Consider the following 19,606-nt stretch of genomic DNA (forward strand, 5'->3'; position numbering starts at 1 on the left):
AACAGAAGATAGATAGATAGATAGATAGATAGATAGATAGATAGATAGATAGATAGATAGATAGATATATAGATAGATAGATAGATAGATAGATAGATAGATAGATAGATAGATAGATAGATAGATAGATAGATAGCATTTGGAGACATTACAGACATCAAGACAGAAAGAACTGGTGAGTTGCAGAGAGAGCACCTGAGTACATTAATTAAGTAAACGGATGACAAAATACTAATTCTTCTAGATAGCTACTAGATAATAAAGTACTGCGGATGCAGTAGACAGGATGATAATTCTTACATTATTTTTTCCATTGACTGCCTTTTCACCTGTAGCTCTAGAAAAACTGACATACAATTGTCCTGGACTAAATAAGGGTCGGGACAAATATATTCCAACCTTACTTTAAGTTTGACCCTGACTTTTGTTTATGCTCATTGAAAATAATTAACGTACTGGGAATTGAAAGGAAAATCACTATCTGAGGGTCCAAATGGACATGGTATCCATGCCACAGTATTATTTAGATCGCTTGACATTTCAACAATGAATGGTATGTACTTACAACCAAACCTTTTATTAGCCTAAAGGGCTAATCTCGGTATAATGTCAGTAAAATTGGTTCAAAGACATAAGGGCATAATGTGAGTAAGATTGCATAAGTAACATAAGTGGGCATTTTGCTGTTAATTTAGCGGCTACTGAGCTCTCCATTGCAAAAATGCAATGAATTATTGTATTACTTAGTTACTCAAGTCTGTCTTATTCTAGAGATGAACATATAAGATAAATGGAGGACCTCGATGTGTCAGTTCTGTCTCAATAAATGCCAGATAAGCAGGACATGAGTAATAGTCTAGCGAGTAAGAACCCTGTATGCACATACAGAATTTTGTAACCGCAGTTTTGACTATACTTTGGAACAAGCATATACTTGGAACCCTCCACTTAACAACAAAAGGTCAATAACCATTTTCCAGTCTATATTCCGTTTTGTTTTTATCTTTTAAGAGAATTCCACCCATATCTCATCTCCTTCCAAATTTCTCGCTCCTCCTTGATCTCTCACTTTAGCTTTGGCTTTCTTTGGCTTTCTTTCGCATTTCTTCTTAAGGATTACAAATTAGAAGACACACTGTTTTCACTATGGCTTGGCCTTGGAATGCACAACTTTAATTATTCTGTACGGATGTTTAAGTGAATTAGCTATGCTGATTTTATTAACTAAACTGGTTGTTTGTTTAGTCATTCAGATGGAAACCTCCTTCCCTTAGCCTGGTTGTATTCTCCTCCTCTGCTGTAGCCATAGGATCATTGTATTGGGAACGATACATGAAGTGAGACCTGAAACATTTTTTATTACTTCTTCTCACTTAGCTTTAGCACGTTTGGTCTCCAAAAGTGTTAAAGTCCATAAAGAAACAGTAGTTCAGTTTCTGCTTCACAATGCAATTTACCACAGCCAGGGGTATATGTGTTCCCACACCAAAGAGACTCAAAATGTCACAATTGTGTTAAGGTTCTCTTGAAGAGGTCCCACTAAAGCAATCATCAACACAGTGCTTCTGTGGGCTCTAAAGTATTAAATAATATATATATATACATTATATATTTATATATACACACACACAAAATAGTTATATATATATATATATATATATATATATATATATATATATATATATATATATATATATATATATATATATATATATATATATATATATATACACATGACCCTTGTATTAGATCACTGGATATACAAAAATTATACTGGATAATATATACTGGATACTACAAAAATTCCCAACTATTTGGTTCAAATGTTTAAAGCTTCTTAACCATCCGCATGCGAGGGGATTAATGGTTCAGTGCTTGCCCTTGATTAGGGCAGATAAATACAGTTGCTACCTACTGCGTTTGTTTTGTAGGGTTTGTTATTTTCGAATGTTTGCTTTAAAGCAGCTTATCGCCTACAATTAATGGTTTACGTGTCACTGTTCAGCAGCACGGTGTAAATGGTTGGTGTCATACAATCAAGATAACTAATCATATCCACAGATTAAGTGAATTGTCAGGTATATGTTACAAGCAGGATAACAGAATATCACCTTGTATCACTTACTCTCCTGTACACGAAAGCAAAGCATGGCTGCGTTTTCATAGCAGAAGCTGCAAAACCAAAGAGCGTTCACAGCAGCCAGGAATAATCATGCCCTAGCACACCATGTTCTGGAGACTACAACTCCTAGTATCCTCAGGTAGGCTGAGGATAATTAAATATTACAATCCATAATCTACACTAATATTACAAATTTGGGTTTAAAAAAAATAAATTGTGAAATGTTCTTTAAACATAACTGGTGAGACTACTTGTTCTCAAATGTCAAATAATTCTCATAATTGAGCTTTTTTATAAATCATAACAAGATTTAATATATATATATAAATATATATTTATAAATTTTTAAAATATACTAAAATATTATTTATATTATTTATTTCAAACCTTACAACTATATATTTATATACGGTATATATGCAACATAATTGGAATGCAGCCCATAAATGTAATAACTTTACCCAACTTTGTTCACTTGTTGTTGGACTTACCAAATTTAACAACGCTGCCCCAATAAATTCCCACGGGCAGATTCCCGTGTTTTCTTTTTTTTTTTTACTTTAATTGTATTGATCCAAGAAGAACTGAATAGCCTGACAATACAGTATTAAAAAATGAAACAAAAGATACAACCAATGAAAATATCAAGACAAAGAGCACAATGTTTAGCGAAATTTGCAAGACAAGGCATCTGGATATTTACAAGGCACGGGGAAGTAAAGCAGGGTAATTTGAAAGTGCAAGTTAAAAGGTCAAATGAAGATGAGGACAGAAGCATGGACATATATAATTGAATTAGAGGTTTCTTTGAAGACACTAATAAGTAAATTGGCTTTAAACAAGTAGAACGAATAGGTTTGAAAAACAGTGGCGTGAACAAAGGCCCATTAATAGGTAAAAGACATTTGAAAAGGTATCAGGTATCCCCCCAAAAAAACCTAGACTGTACAATAAAGATTTGTACTGCTGTTATTTTTTGTTTTGTTTTTAATATTATATTTTATTGATACACTTCACAAAACCTTTTTAACAATGTTGCTGAAATGTAAGTAAGTAAGATTTTCATTGTAACATCATTGTAAGATGGTAGCAAATAAAGCCTGGATCCAGGACAGTGGAGTAGTACGGTAAAGTCTGAACCTAGACAACTATGCCATACGAGAACATCATAGTAAATAAGGGCAGTGGGTGGCATCTTAATATCAGTTATGATCCAAAAGGTCTAAAATTAAAATTATCCAAATCTATATATTTCACACCTGTCTTGATCTTTAGCCTTGCCTTCTATTCACGATCACTATAAGCCTATGCTATACAAATTTAAATTCACTACATCAACCACTGCTGGTTCTTCTGGAAGGCTGTCCCATGTATCCACTGCCCTCCTAGTGATCTAAGTACATTCTGAGTACTGAAAAGCCAATGTATTTTTGGACTGTGGCACATGTTTCTCGGTGGGGTCACTTTGCAACGAGAGGGCCGAGAGCCAGGCATGGAATACCTACTGACGTTACCTGGCTGGTCAGATTACTGATACCTCTCTGTAATGGGGATGGCTGACGGTGTCACTGCACAACCCATGCATAAACCTTTGCCTCAATAAAATATTTTATTTTTGCCAGGAAGAAGGGAATGAAGGAATTTGTAAAGTAGGAAGGGAAACCTTCAGTGTGTGTGTGTATAGGACACATAATCTATATATACGCATGTATGATGAGTATAAGGCCCTTCTGGAAAGAAGTGATGCCACTGATGTCCCAAGCACAACCAGAAGACAGTTATACTTGAAAGGGGTGAATTATTTTGATGTACAATTTGTAAGAACCTAACAAAAATCAACACTGTGCATATTGTGCAGCTGTGTTATCATCACTGTATACAGTCGTGTGAAAAGGAAAGTGCACCTTCTTTGAATTCTATGGTTTTACATATCAGGACATAATAACAATCATCTGTTCCCTTAGCATTTCTAAAAATATCTAAGGAAAGAATGCTTTTAAAAAAAATAAATAATAATTTATAAAACAATCACCTTTTAAATAAAGCATTCTCTATATATTGTGTTAACAGTACTATAACAATGTATAGTCATTCAATACAATTCTGCTTTAGACTGAACATTTAACGTATAAGGCCAAAAGTCAGTGTAAATCTGCTTGTTGACCATCTCATTCCATAAACAGTAATGCAGACGCTTACCCCTAGGAAGGCTTTACGCTACATGTTAAAATATTGCTCTGGGGATTTGCTGGCTTTCAGCCCCAATAATATTACTTTGGTTGGGCACTGATGTTGGCCGATTAGGTCTGGCTTGCAGCAGGCTTTCCAAATCATCCCAAAGTTGTTTGATGGAGATCCTCTACGCTTATGGGGCTGAGCTGTTGTTCCTACATGTTTCCATAACAAATATTTCTATTCTAAAATTTACAGAGCTGACATCTAGCAGAACAGAAATATCATGAACTGACTGGAAAAGGGGTATTACGATGTCACTGATGTCTAATATGTTTGTCTACGGAAATTGCATGGTTGTGTGCTAGATTTTATACACGCCTCAGCAATGTTGTTGATTCATAATGCAGTAAGCAGAGTTGTATATATGTATACATTTATTTCCAATACCAACCACTCTAAATAATGTTTGCAAACATTTATGGCGTTGATTGTTTTTCCATACCTCCAACCTCATTTTCCTCTTTATCTCTATTGCCTTGTTGCCCCAGGGTAATAATCTGACATATGTCACTATGTAGAAGCACTGAGGCGAGGGCAGTTTCAGTATTGCAATTTGTGACTTTCATTTCAAATCCTTTCTTAGATCAGTACTGGAAGTGCATTAATGTCAGAAGCCAATTTTGAGATTAGCATGTACAATCACTTCCTATTCTGCGGTAAAATACCCATCTAGTATCAGTGTAAAGTTACAGTTTCCACAGTTTAAACACTAGGTGCTTTCTCTGGTTACTGATAAGTTCAGCCATGCGTTAGTGCTGAAATTTGTTTCACCGTTCAATAATGCAAAGTGTAAATTCCCTTTATTAGTGAGGGTTGGTTGCAATTAGTGATCTCTTTTAGTAAAAGGCACAAATAAGAAATGCAGAACTAATAAAGAGTTTTGTTAACCACACAAGTTACTGTCTAAAGAGTGATTATTTGATCCAATTTTAAGAAAACAAAATCTGTTATATCTTGTTTTAAAATAATGATGTTAATGGCAAAGTGAAAGATAACTGCGTGAATAGTATTTGTTAAAATTTTGAGTGTATTCAAGGACACCCAGGGACTTTTAACCCTCATACTTCATGCCCTGACAGTAGTTTAGTAATAAATTCACCAATAATCACTTTGATGCACACAAACTATTCCATTTAATGCACACCGAGCACTGCATTGACTACACTCTGCCCTGGTGGCCACATGAGGAACTGCAAGCTATAATGCTACCTGTTACTCCTAGTTATTATAGTAACTCAATTATGTATTCCCCCAACAATTAAGCCCTCTGTACAGCCAACGCCAAACTATGCTGGATTTCAAGACTGCATGACCTTTTCTACAGAAACTATTATCCGTGGAAAAACGATGCAAAAGTTTTCATGTGTAACAAAAACATTAACCATTTGCATATATCTGATGGATGTGCACACTTTTAGGGGTTCTAAGCAAATCTTTAAAGGAAATAGTCACATACTATTCTGAAGAGACTGTTGGAAACCAATCCAACTCATCTGCCTATCACATGCATTACAGGGATTTATTTTTAACCCAAATATTTCGGCCTTTCCAGATGTCCGGTGATCCTCGCCAGGACAGGGATTCTCCGTGGGAATTTACAGCTGTAATAACAATATGAGGCATTTAGATTATGAGTACGAGCAAATATTCACTTGCTTGTGAAAAGTGAACTTGGGAAAGTAGCCTGTGAACGTTTGTTTGTACGGCCATAATGCTCTGTTTACATGGCTCAATGCCAAGAACAGTTATTTTTAATGTGTATGTAAACTGACTATATCACATATAAAAAAAGGTTGGGCAAATGTAAAAGTCAGACAAAGAAGCAAACATTTCAGAGCAATAGTCATTACCTTGTGATTTCTATTAAATTATACATTTTTTGTGTCATTATTTTTACATATTTTGTGTACATATTGGTCATTGTTGTGAATCGTTACCAAGGTTATCATGGTTCTGTATTAAAAAGTAAATTTTTCATTGTTGTAAATACTGCTGTAAGGGACCATGATCTGAACCCTCTCTGTCTACTAAAAATGCTAAGAAGCTTCTCCTTATACATCAAATGTGTCATTTTTTTCTTTCTTTGCCAGAATCTGTACCTGATTTCTGTCCAATAACTATAAAAGCGATAAAAGGATATACTGCCTATTTGAAATCAATATTACTTAACTGCTAGGTCGTCGCAGCATAACAGACTTAAAAACGCATTCATTTTTATGATGTGCTTTTCTTTTCCAGGTGAAAGACTTTCCATTGGGCTAGACATGAGAGAGTGGGGAGAGGAAAGTAAGTATCTGGTAACAGAAAGTTAAGAGAGGTAGAATATAGAGAAGAGAGTGGAAAAATTAAGAGGGGGTTAAAGGGAGGAGGAACTAAAAATGCAAAAGGGGGAAATTAAGAGGGACAAGTGTTAATAACGACAGTGTGACCTGAAACCAAACCGATGAGAAGAGGAAATAAATAATAAAGAGAGGGGGTTCGAAGGAGAAAACGTAGGTAACAACCTCCCATTCTCAGGTGGCAGCCTGTCATTGGGACAATACAGTGTCTGGAAGTCCAAACTTATACACTGATTATTCCTGGCAACAAGCGGAATTCAACATTTACCATAAGCTCTGAAAGGGCGATCCCCATGTCTGTTTGAATACATCAGTTTAGTCATCCCTTGCGACTTGTCTGCGCTATAGAGTGACACTCACATTACACATGTACGTGCCTGCTGGAAGATGGACAGTGAGAATTTACATACAATAATACATGGAAAAAGGAAAAAAGTAAATACATGCCTGGCACAACACTCTAAATCTAAAACACAATTATTGTTATTCTGTAGCCCTGAAGATCTGTGTATTTTACCGACATGGATCATTGCGCATCAATACTGTGACCCCGGTTATGAAAGCGGAGGGTGTAAGAACCGGTTACAATTTATTTCAGGACTACTGATGACCTACAGACCTCATATTAGTATCCACCTCTGACATTTTGTAAAGGCCACGCACATATTTTATCTATCTGCTGACCCCACTGTGACTGTCTGCATTAATCACTAAATTCTGCCTTGTATGATTGCAACGTATTGCCAGGTAGTGATTTCCATGTGAAACTTATATAATAATATATTTGCATTAAAATTATATTATATTTCACTGTCATATATCAAGGTGGGATGTAGAAACTCACAAGACAATTCATTACTCAGCTATACATCCCACACCTTGCAGGGCAGCACTTCACCTGAAATGTATAAGAGAGCAAAATGTGCATTTACTTTACTTTATATTATATACATTCTGAGGAGGCTTTCTTTAATGACAGCTGAAATGCTACAGGTTGCCTCTTTGGCTCTGGCCATTTGTCACTAGCCTGCGAATTTCCGCAATAACAGGTGACTGAGTAAAACAGCTCCTGTTCAGCTACCGCATGGGATTTGCAAAAGAGCCGTGAGGTTTTCCTAAAGGCTTAGGGCCATAATCACTATGAGAGGAACAAGAGTAATCTGCACAAGAACATAACACTCAGGGCACTTCACACCCCATGCACACATATCTTAGTTCACAGCTGTCTGTCTTCACTCACAACCACTACATAAAATGCAAACAATATATACGTCTTATTCAAGTGACCTCTTACCGAAGCAGATACTTAAATTCCTCTTTCAAAAATGAAAAGGACCATCATGGAAATGCACACAAAGCAATTTATCGCAAACATCAAAGTGCTTCAGGTGCACGCATGATGCTAGTTGGCTAATTCAATTAAGCTACCCATGAATATTCAATCCAATTACCTGAAATGAATGAATGAAATACTTTCAGATTACTTTCAGTACTGTTCCCTACCAAAACCCAGAGAATGTTTTTCTCAGCTCCGGTAATAAAGGATCTGGAAGCTAAGATCCATCATTGTATCTGCTTTACACGTAAAACATTATGACGTACAGCAGACGAGACTCTCGTGAACACTTTAGGATAGGCATTCATCGAATTTCCCTTTTTGATCTGGGTTTTTCATTCCCCTGGATGCTTAAATTATAGTCTATTTTTTTCCCTCAATAAACTTCAAAATTTAGTGACTAACAAACAAAACAATTATCAAGAAATTATTATTCAATTATTATTATGGGTAAAAACAGAAAGTGCACCATTTATTCATTAACTACTGCTGATATTTTATTATGTAAAGTTACATTTTTTTAGTCGAATTTAACTTTTCCTATGAAACAGGTACTATTTTTTTTTTTACACAAGATTAAAAAAAATATACAAAATTATAACATGATTCATTCATACCCTCAATAGTTTGCCTTTGTTTTGGCAACTTTACTAAGCATCAAACATGTATATTTTTTAATATGCCTGATTCCAGCTCTAACTTCTACAAGGTTATCCTAATTATATATAACACATGATTTAAGACTCTTTTAATCTCCATTGTTTAATAATCTGAAATAAATAATGGTAAAAAAAAAAAAAATCACCCTATGCCTTCAGGCATTCCGGATGCATTTGTTTAATAAGGATACGCAGCTGTTAAGTGGTGCCTTAGCAGCATAAATAACATTGAAATATATAAATATACACGTTTATTTATTCGTAAACCTTAGTATACGCAATCTAAGCCCCAATAGCTTAGGCAAAGTAGTCGTTTCGGATACCTAAATCTTATCGCCTGTTTAGCACCACTCAACACAGCATTGGATTAGCTACATAGTCTTAAATTCTTAAATTAAGAATACTTCAAAGCTGCAAATATAATAATGAGTTGATTATTGTGGTTTAATTGCAGACATAATTCACTTATACATAAGTGTTAAGCAGGCGATAACCTTATGATGCGATGCGATATACTAATTATCACTTTCATATATCATTGAGAACTGGCTGATAAAGGGGTTCCAGCTATTTTCCCATATCCCTTTTTCTCCATTGGCAGTAAAGGAGGAGAGGTGCCCTACACAGCTTTCTCTTGTTTCTCTAGGCTGTTCAGGCCCTAATGAAACCGTATACTTGGAACACGGGGCATGGCTGCTGGCACAGTGTGTGTTGTGTATGGAGAGGTCATGAGATTGAGGTTGAAATTGGGCCGACGCAAAAACTGTTTCCAATTTTGCTGATTACAACATTGGAAAGTGTAGAGCTTTCAATCTAAACACGCAAAATGTTGGGGATCCTATGTATAAATATTTGTTCAGGCTTTTTTCCCCATCACTCCCCAAAAAAAGACAAAAAGAGCCATCACATCCAAAGGGATCGTGTTGCATCTGCAATGAAGGCATGTATAAAGGCTAACGGATCCATTTATAGAATGATTTTAGGCATTGTGCATCATATATAAACCAAATTTGACCATAAGTGTCTTGATGGAACTCTGATCTGTTCATTTCCCCACTAGACACCGTGGACAAGACTTCTACTGCAGGGAAGCCATGTGCAGGCGTGATGGATGCCAGGCAAGAAATATCCATGTACTGAGACCACACAAAAGCTTCCTCCAATAATTTTAATCAAATTAGAAAAGCTGTAGCTGAGCAACAAACGGAGAACAACTTTTTTGTTGCTTAACCCATGGGTTGTATATTATATTATCTATATTCATTCTGGGGCAAATATCTAAATATTAATCGGTCACCCATGGAAATTAAAATAAAATTCTTCTTTTTAGAGGCAGCTGACATCATATGTTTCTGTCTCCATATACATATATGTATGTTTTCCTGTTATTTTAAATGTTTACAACTTCTATTACCTCCACGTATCAGTTTCACTCCAAGGGCAGCTTGAGGGACACAGTTTTTTTGGCTCTGACAGGCTTTACTACAAGTGCACTTGATTTTACATGATAAAATAATATTCAATTTAACTTCAACAGATGCACATGCAATATAAATAACAACCCGCTCATTAAGTAGATTGCAACCTTGTAAGAGCAGCTCCTTGGTCTTCTGTATCAGTAGCTCCCAACGTATGTCAAACTGTATATTGTGATTTTTATATTTTTGTTAATTTTCACTGTCCCCCTATTGTAATAGAACTAAAGAATCTGGTGGCTCCCTATAAATAAATGTAATGAAATGTACATTAACTCAACCGCAACAGCTAGCAACTATGCTTAAATATGTCATTCTGGCATCTGTTACATGTTTATTTAAAGTTTTGCCGTGTTCTAAGTCTAATGTATACATTTACAAAAGGAAATCCATTACTCTCTTATAAATCCTACTGCAGAACAGCATTTTACATCCGCTGCCCTACAAAATATGCCCTAAAAAATAGCCAATGCGGTCACCCCACTAATATATATCTATATATATCTATATATATCTATATATAAATATATATTAATATATACTTCCAGGTATCCTTAGAGATTAACATTTGACAGCAAATTGGTCACACAATAGGCAACAAAACAGCATAACCGGTCCTGCCCCCTGAAGCTTGCAATCTAAACCTAAACCACTATGGCAATAAGCAGTAGTAGTAGTGAAAAAACTCTTTAGTTCCCAGGGCACTTTCAAAACAATTAAAGTGTGGGAAAATAATTACGAATTAAAACCACATTGTACGCATTTGTTCCCGAAGTGATATTAAACGATACAAATTTAGTGGCCTGGAACCAGACAATATTGTTCCTGGTGTGTATTACGGCAGTAATTGGCAACAGCTTAATGCAGACTAAAAGCAACTTGATTAGATTTACATGTATAATGAAGACAATGCTACACACCATTGATGTAGATGAGGGCACATTTGCATTGAATAGCACAAAAGAAGTTGTTTGGTAACACCTTACCAAAGGAACACACTACATTGGCTCAGAAAGGAGCTCACTTAGTACCTATTCAATGAAATCTTAATGAACTAGCTAGGTAAACTGGTGCTAAATCAGAAGCTTCGGCACATCTTAGATTAACGTTGCTGTATAATTGATTATATTTGATAAATCAGGTGCAGAACACCTGTACTAAATTGCAGGTGGAATAGGGTCGTCTGAAAGGTGCATTACTTGGCGATATAAAACATATAAACATAAATAAAAAAATATATATATTTATCCATATTAACAGCACTCCAGCTTTAAATGTTCAGCACCCTAGTGCAAATAGCAACAAAATATCATCATTTTCATGTTAATAATTTTTTTTTCTATTATTGATACAAGACACATGAGTGCTTAGAATTACTAATGGATATATATATGTATATATATTATAATAATTGTAGTGAATGTATCCCCTCCTAGTTCATTAAATTCAATGTCTCTGTTTTTAGTTCCTAGAAGGCCCGGGACTGGAGCCAATATAATCTTCAACAGAGACTCTATGCCCATGACAAACACCAGATAACCCATCAGACTACACACATTGCACATTCAATGCATACATTGTTAGCATTCTTCCCTACCTGAGGCATTTTCCAGAATGGGCTAAGATCTTAAGCCCCTTTTAGTTACCCCTGACAACAAAACAAGGAGGCTTCCTTATAAGACAAAGGAAAGGTATATTACTGGCGGTGTTTAAGATATTTCTTGGGAAAGGAAACTTAATCATGAAGGTTAAACATGGGAAAAGCCACAGACCAAGCCAAATATCAGAGAAATTAGAGGTAGGCAAGCTGGCAGGTCGCCTGGCGGAGCTGAGCCAAACCAGATCTATACTTTGGGTTTGGCTGGCTGGATAGCGCCCAAGCTGAGCCAGATCCAACTACTGCAAGAGGAAATTTCACATAAGAAGTATTGGCTCAGCTTTCTCTGAGCTGGGCAAGGCTAGGAGATGGGCGCTATCCAATGCTTCAGGAAGAGTATTTCTTAGACATAACAATAAAATACAGAGGTAACATAGAATCCATAGATCTATAATAGATTACACTGTCCATGCACACCTACAACCACACAATTTGGGGCACCATATGAAAGATCAAATGTATAATACATTGACCGTATAATGCATTGAATGTCTTTATGCTAGACCTCTAGAAGCCCTTGAGCTCAGGGGTTCTAGATCTTAGAACGTGATTAAGCACATTAAGCACTGATGACTGATGATTATTAGGCTGCTCGCTGGCTGGCACTAGAAAAGGGTCCTAATCTAATGTTGTTCCCATACACTGTGGTTTAATCCTAATTAGGCTAAACGTGTTTGCAACAAATATGTTTATGCACCACATTCATATTTTTAAAACATTAGATATAGATTGACATTAAAACATGGCAGAACCAAACTGCCAATGCTATTTGACAATGTGGGTTCTGCATTATAATTTTACTACATTGATGAAATATCCATCCATAGAGTCATCAAGAAATGTTAACAACTGAACATGCAGAAATGCTACTGAAATGTAAACTGATATAATACACCAGAAAAGGAGTTGGGAAGAATATACTATTCCACGGCCTAAGGCTACATATTATGACTGTCATCATGCAAATAGATCACTCAACCACGTAACCCACTGATGCAAATATACCTGTATCACGTTTAAAGACTCATTCTCAATATGTAATCCAAATGCAGACATGACAAGCACAATGATATTTACACAACATCATAGTAATGTTTGAAGTCACCAAATCACAAAGGAATGTAATGTCTAATGATGGGACTTCATTTATATCTCTCAGCTACGTATTCCGGTACCCTGGGCAGAAGTGTTTATCTATACACTTACTAAGGTCAGTACAAAGGAAAACATTCATTAAAAGAATGTTTGTGTCATTTTAAGAAGAATAAAATATTTAATGTAAAATGCCCCCAGCCGTCCTGTGCATTGCGGAGTTGTGCTATGAGAAATGTCCTGCAGAGATGCCCAGTCCTGACCAGTTCTGCTGCTCCTGAAACCTCGTGTCCCATTTGCCAAACTGGGAACCACTTCTGGAACGTAGTCATAACTGGAAAATTCACTGGGATCAAGTGAGTTTATGCAGACACCCAGTACCAAATGGCTTTCCCAGTTTTTCCCAAGGGACAGTGAAGCCATCACTGTTTTTCTGATTTTCAATGAAAACTAAGGACATGATAGACGCAAGGACTTATTGAAATGAGCCAGATAATATTATACATAAACATATCGAATTATTTCAGCAATGTCAATTGTCCCTATCATGCAAGGCAAATCATTCTGAGATTTCCTTAATTTACACGTACGTTGGGAAGGACATGTAATTTAAGCATGCGATTTATGATCAGCCTTACTGTGCTGACAGAATGCCTTGGGTTCTTTGCCAAACCAAGACAAACGATGGGGCGATGGAGACAAGTGTTACTGCTGTCAGCAAAATCTGGGGTTTCCTATCCCTCCAACACATCTACAGTGGTTTGTGGGATTCATTCACGCTCCGGGTTGTTGCAGCTTGTTGACATTTGAGAGTACTCTAGTACATGTTTAAACAAGCCTTAATAGCCACACTACATAAACCTCTATCAGATTAGCAGTGAAAATCCAATTAATCTCACTTGTGTAGGTATTTAAACTCTGCTACTGTATACCGAATCAACTAAGGTGCAAATTAATTGTTTTAATAGGTCATAAAAGCTGTGAAATGGAATCTAAAGGAAAACAAAGAGGCTTAACTTGTATTTAGCCTCCCTCAGATATAACGATGCAATGTATTACTGTTTTAATATTATTCTAAGGACAGGAATCAGAGATCAGAAAGCATTCTGTGGCCGAGATGTGAGTTAGCAGCGATGTAACCTATAATCTAGCCTCATATGACCGGCAGAAGGTTTAACATAAGATATACCAAACATTTATTATGCCCCCTTTTGTGTTTACATTTATGCGTATGCTGTCTATATGCCTCCAAAGCTCTGATCCATCACCATCTGAACACTAAAAAAGTACACAAAGAATTGCCCCCCTCCACTTATATATATATGTCTCTCATACTGCATGGCTCAACAAATCCACTCCACACGCAGGCGCCATATATACTACCACAGTACCGCTATGGGGGTCACATGACAACTTGTCACATGACCTTTCTGAGCTCTCCCATCCTGGCAGCGCACGGGGAAAAAGCCAGCTCTGTAAAGAAGACTTAGTTCTGGACGCAGCTTTGTATAAAACCAGTTTGTGTGTTCAGCACATGAACCATGGCGACCCGGTTTTATCGTCCCCTGTCATAAATCATTTTTCATACTTAGAAGCCAATTATTTTTTTCCTGGGCCCTCTTGGGGACATTTTAATGAATTTTTTTACCAATTTTAAAAATGAAAGTATTTTTTTTTTCATTTTGTCGAAAAAAAGACAACTGAAAGACAACAATACGATTACAATGCAAACATTTTAATACAATGTAAATTTTACTTTGGACTAATAAATTGTCGACAGGAACACTTAAAAAGTGTGTGACTGTAATTTGGGTTTTTAAAGGAACAATACATTTCCATGTTTTAAACAATGCCACAAGGTGTTGCAAAGCGCCTCGAGGTTCAGAAAGCTATTGTTTTCAGTTGCATTTGTTGTAACATTTGTTGTAGCAGATGGCATACAAAAACACTGCTGTAAAGAACAGTTACAAATCCAGGAACGTCTTCTGAACACCCTGTGCCATTTTGTATGGTTTAATCAGGATTCGAACATCTAACTTTAGGAAAGTTGGGATGTACGTGCATTTATACTGAGTAATATTATATAATAGCATTATTACATAGTATATATATATATATATATATATATATATATATATACACACAATAACACAATCAACTTAGGGCTCCACAAAAAGAAGATATCAAAGAAGGTCCATAATATGGTCCGTCAGTCCATGAGAAATCTGTGGTACAGTTTATGGATGCAATTTATTAAATCAATTTGTAGTCGTTGTGGTGTAGAATATGGTGGATAAGGAGGAGGGATATGGTGTGCTGATGGCTGCTACAGTCCAAGTGAGGGCAACACAGACTTGTTGGTGACTGTGAGAAGATCTACCATATCAGAGAGAGACAGAGAAGAATAGACTAGAATACACATACAGGAACCGTGCCTCAAAGCACGCTTTATTTGTTTCTAGCATTGAGATATATATCTATATATATATATATATATATATATATATATATATATATATATATATTGATCACCAATACGGCTCAGCTGCGGTACATTTCACACATCACTGGACTATGACATGTCTGCCTATTCCCAAAATAACATTTAAAGAGATAGAGTTTCATGGCTATTGCTGCAACTGACCTGGTTTGACCCTTTATTACTAGTGCATCCCAATGAGCCCATACGTCACTCATTAGAAATGAATTTGTAAACAGTTATACGGGGTTCCATTCCTTATTAGGCCTTCATTTTACAAATTTCATAAACTTTCATAAGTAACCGTCTCCAGAAATCTTGGCAGGCCTATGAGTATTTCTAAGAACAGTCACACAAAAACTACATACAATTTACTGAAAACAAAAATATAAACAAAAAGTGTACTGAGCCATGAAATAAAATGGTAAAAGAAATATTAACATTTGTAATACACTCAATTGCTGACTATTCCACCCTACCGGAAATATTATCCCGATGGCATGTTATTGGCATAATGAAGACCACCCAAACCCTAACTGGTCCAGGTTAACACTCAGTCCCTTAGCTCTTTTTTTTCCTACTGGAAAGAGGTCAAAATTGGGCACAATATGAATGGAATACTTTTAACCTCTTCATTATACACTGAAAATAAAACAGATGACACGAAACGTTACATCAAGGATCTAACAATTGACAAGGAGTTCCACTGAACTTGCAGAGTTTGGACCCATGCAGAACAATGTGAGATAAGGCATTCAAAACTAAACGCTGCATCTGATTGTTGAAATTGTCCACCAACCCCCAACCCCGTTCCTTCCTGAATCATCGCCTCCTCTGGGTAGACACACAAAGCTCTGTTATCCCGTCTCCTGGCTGTGCTTACTGTCAAGCTGCAGTACAGTGGATCTGTTCACTGCAAAAGTGCAACACGCAAAGGAAAGCCATGTTTACAATAGTCGAAGCAAAGCACCTGCATGGAAATATCACTGTCAGAGGCCCACGGCCAGCATCAAACAACCAAACCTCCATTTACAATGCACAAAAAAGCCATGCATAATGGAAACACCTGCCAATTACAGAGATAAAATAAACACCGACTGGGAATCAAAGGAACAGGAACCTCTTAAATACCATTTTCATCCCTGCTAGTATCAGGGACATGGGTTATCTGATCCAGGACCAAGCCGGTAGCCCAAACTGCGCTTGTGATTGGTTGCACACATAGCCCTTAAGTGTCCTATAGGAGATATAATCTAAAGCAGGTAATTGCCATGCGGTTACAAGCCGGTTGTCCTCACATCCAGCTTGTTCCATTTCCATGCATGCTTATCGTTTTGAAATCCTTACACTATAGCCCAGCATAAGACAAATGTTAAAATCACCGCCCTAATCAATAATTGGAACAATATGTTCCAAGGCAATATTTTTATTTGAGTACCAAGCATTAACTATATGAATTTGGACCACCACTTTGCTGTGCTATAGCTGTATTTCTTTCAGTATACTGAGAGATCATGGTCTATGTTGAAGAAGGGTGATCACATCAGCCATGTTTTCCAGGAGACATATCATTTTTACACATTGCTGACCAGCCCAGATAAAATGCTGCCCTGTGGGACGTAGTTGCATTTTATTTATGTCATGTGACACAAAAGCTTGTACTAATAGGCTGTTGCCATAGAAAGTAAAAGAAAAACGTTTATTAAAGGTTTCTGTGTTGCGTTGATGTGTTCAAAGACAGCCATTAATGTTTACCTTTTTCTCCTTAAATTAAAACATTTGATTGTTGCTATATATCATTTATATATTTATATAGATATATCCTATACAGCCTCTGTCCCTTTGCTTTTAACTAATACTGTGCTGCGTCTTTGGTGGTCTGCAATAACCAAGCAGTTTAAAGACTGTCGGTGTACAGACACCTGTTACGGCTATATATTATCCTTTAAGTTAAAGCAGGTCCTAGAGGAGGGGGCAGTGCTGTTGCATGGGTCCCAAACCACTAATTAATTAAAAAAATACTAATTTCCTCAATAGAAAATATACATTTGCTTTCAATGAAAAGGGGTTATTTCTCACAGTATATATCCGCAACATCTTATATCTTAGGGTATATATCAACATCATCTTATAGCTTACAGTATATATCTGCAACATCTTATATCTTACAGTATATATCCGCAACATCTTATAACCTACAGTATATATCCACATCATCTTATAACCTAAAGTATATATCCGCAACATCTTATAACCTACAGTATATATCCGCAACATCTTATAACCTACAGTATATATCCGCAACATCTTATAACCTACAGTATATATCCGCAACATCTTATAACCTACAGTATATATCCGCAACATCTTATAACCTACAGTATATATCCGCAACATCTTATAACCTACAGTATATATCCGCAACATCTTATAACCTACAGTATATATCCGCAACATCTTATAACCTACAGTATATATCCGCAACAAGCTCTAATGCCAAATTTGGATGTAAGAAGGAAGAGTGCCTTTCTCTCTTTAAGTCCATACTGCAGCCTAGAGGCCGCAGCAATATGAATGATATAAATTGTGAATTTCAGGGGCTATAACCTTAGACCTCCCTTAGACTGCCAGATGTCCTACGCATTAGCTTTGTTGGCCTCTATGTTCAATCCCCTATGGTTGAGGATGTATATTAAGGCACCGCAGCAGTTAGGCTGTCACATTTGGAAATGACACACACAGCGATCAATGCTATGAATTAGTGATCTCTGTATTTCCCAGAGGTCTACTTACAATGCTCCAGGCCACACCTGCACATTTCACACAACCTGCTTATATATATCTATATATATCTATATATCTATATATATATATATATATATATATATATATATATATATATATATATATATATATATATATATATATACATACATACATACATATACACACACATACATATACACACACATACATATACACACACATATATATATATATATATATACACACACACACACATTATATATATACACACACACATATATATATATATACACACACATTATATATATATAGATACATACATACATATACACACACATACATATACACACACACATATATATATATATACACACACATTATATATATATATATATATATATATATATATATATATAAACACACACACATATATCATCCCCCCACTTGCACCATATAGATCGGGCAGCTGTTTGGGTCCCCCGCTGCCCATTGGCCCCCAGACATGCATATAATCACATGTTGGACAGGGACCCTGTAACAATTCCCCGATATGGCTCCATATCCAGTGTTGATGGGGTACAGATGCCCTGTGTATGCAGCACTATATGTACAGTGTGTGCATATGGGATGATTGCAGTTACCGTCTCGTTGGCAGCACTGACAGGCAGCAGGATGCTCGGTCCCCGCCGGCCCGGAGACCCCCGATCGAGCCGCTGTTCACCCATGTTTCGGGGGGCCGTGTCTCCGTGTCGTCGCTCTCCCCAGTGCTGAAAGCTGCTGCTGTCACGATAGGTGACATAACAAGCCAGTGCCAGCCCTGCCCCGGCAGCCCCGGAGACCAGGAGCACAAACGAAGGCCTAGCGTTCGCCGAGGAGCCGGGCTTCTGGACGGACACTGCCCGGGGCTGGGCACCAGACCAGGGTTGCTGAGGGGTACGGAGCGCCCGGACGAGCCTGCGGAGAGCAGCCATGAGGGAAGAGATGGAGTGACAGGGAGAGACAGGAGGAGGGGAGAGGCAGCAGGCAATGATCGCGAGAGGAAAACAAGCGGCCCATCTCCAGCCTCCGCTCTAATACACAGCAGCGCCCGGGCAACAGGGGCAAAGCGCGGCTGGCACAGGGCACTGCACTCACAGCACTGCGCACACTCACAGCACTGCGCACACTCACAGCACCGCACTCACCCACTCACATCACTACACCTACTCACAGCGCTAGACCCACTAACAGTACTCACTGCACCCACTCACAGCACTCTTCTTTCTTAGGGTCTGGATATTCCAACCCTCTGACTTAAACTTAACATTATAAAGGGCAAAACTGAGTGAGCTTTCCCTACAAGAAGGTTTCAGGTGGCCCTGCATAATGTATAGGTTAATAGTGAATGTATAGTTACTGTAGCTTTTTTTACTTGCAAATAAATCCCATAAACAGCCGCAGAAAGGA

At 37.1% G+C, this 19,606-nt stretch overlaps 1 protein-coding gene across 1 annotated transcript in view; it reads right to left on the bottom strand.

The window, feature by feature from the left end:
• Positions 1–19,131, bottom strand: part of LOC149285600 (calcium uptake protein 3, mitochondrial-like) — a 65,819-nt gene extending 46,688 nt beyond the window's left edge. The window contains exon 1 of the mRNA XM_089495188.1: positions 18,802–19,131. Within this exon, the coding sequence (XP_089351314.1) occupies positions 18,802–19,131 (330 nt within the window). The remainder of the gene's footprint in view (positions 1–18,801) is intronic.
• Between the last annotated feature and the right edge of the window lie 475 nt (positions 19,132–19,606).

The sequence above is a fragment of the Sceloporus occidentalis genome, unplaced genomic scaffold (genome assembly GCF_023333645.1).
Source record: "Sceloporus occidentalis isolate IW3139 unplaced genomic scaffold, rSceOcc1.0.p SCAF_77, whole genome shotgun sequence".
In the NCBI taxonomy this organism is placed as follows: Eukaryota; Metazoa; Chordata; class Lepidosauria; order Squamata; family Phrynosomatidae; genus Sceloporus; species Sceloporus occidentalis.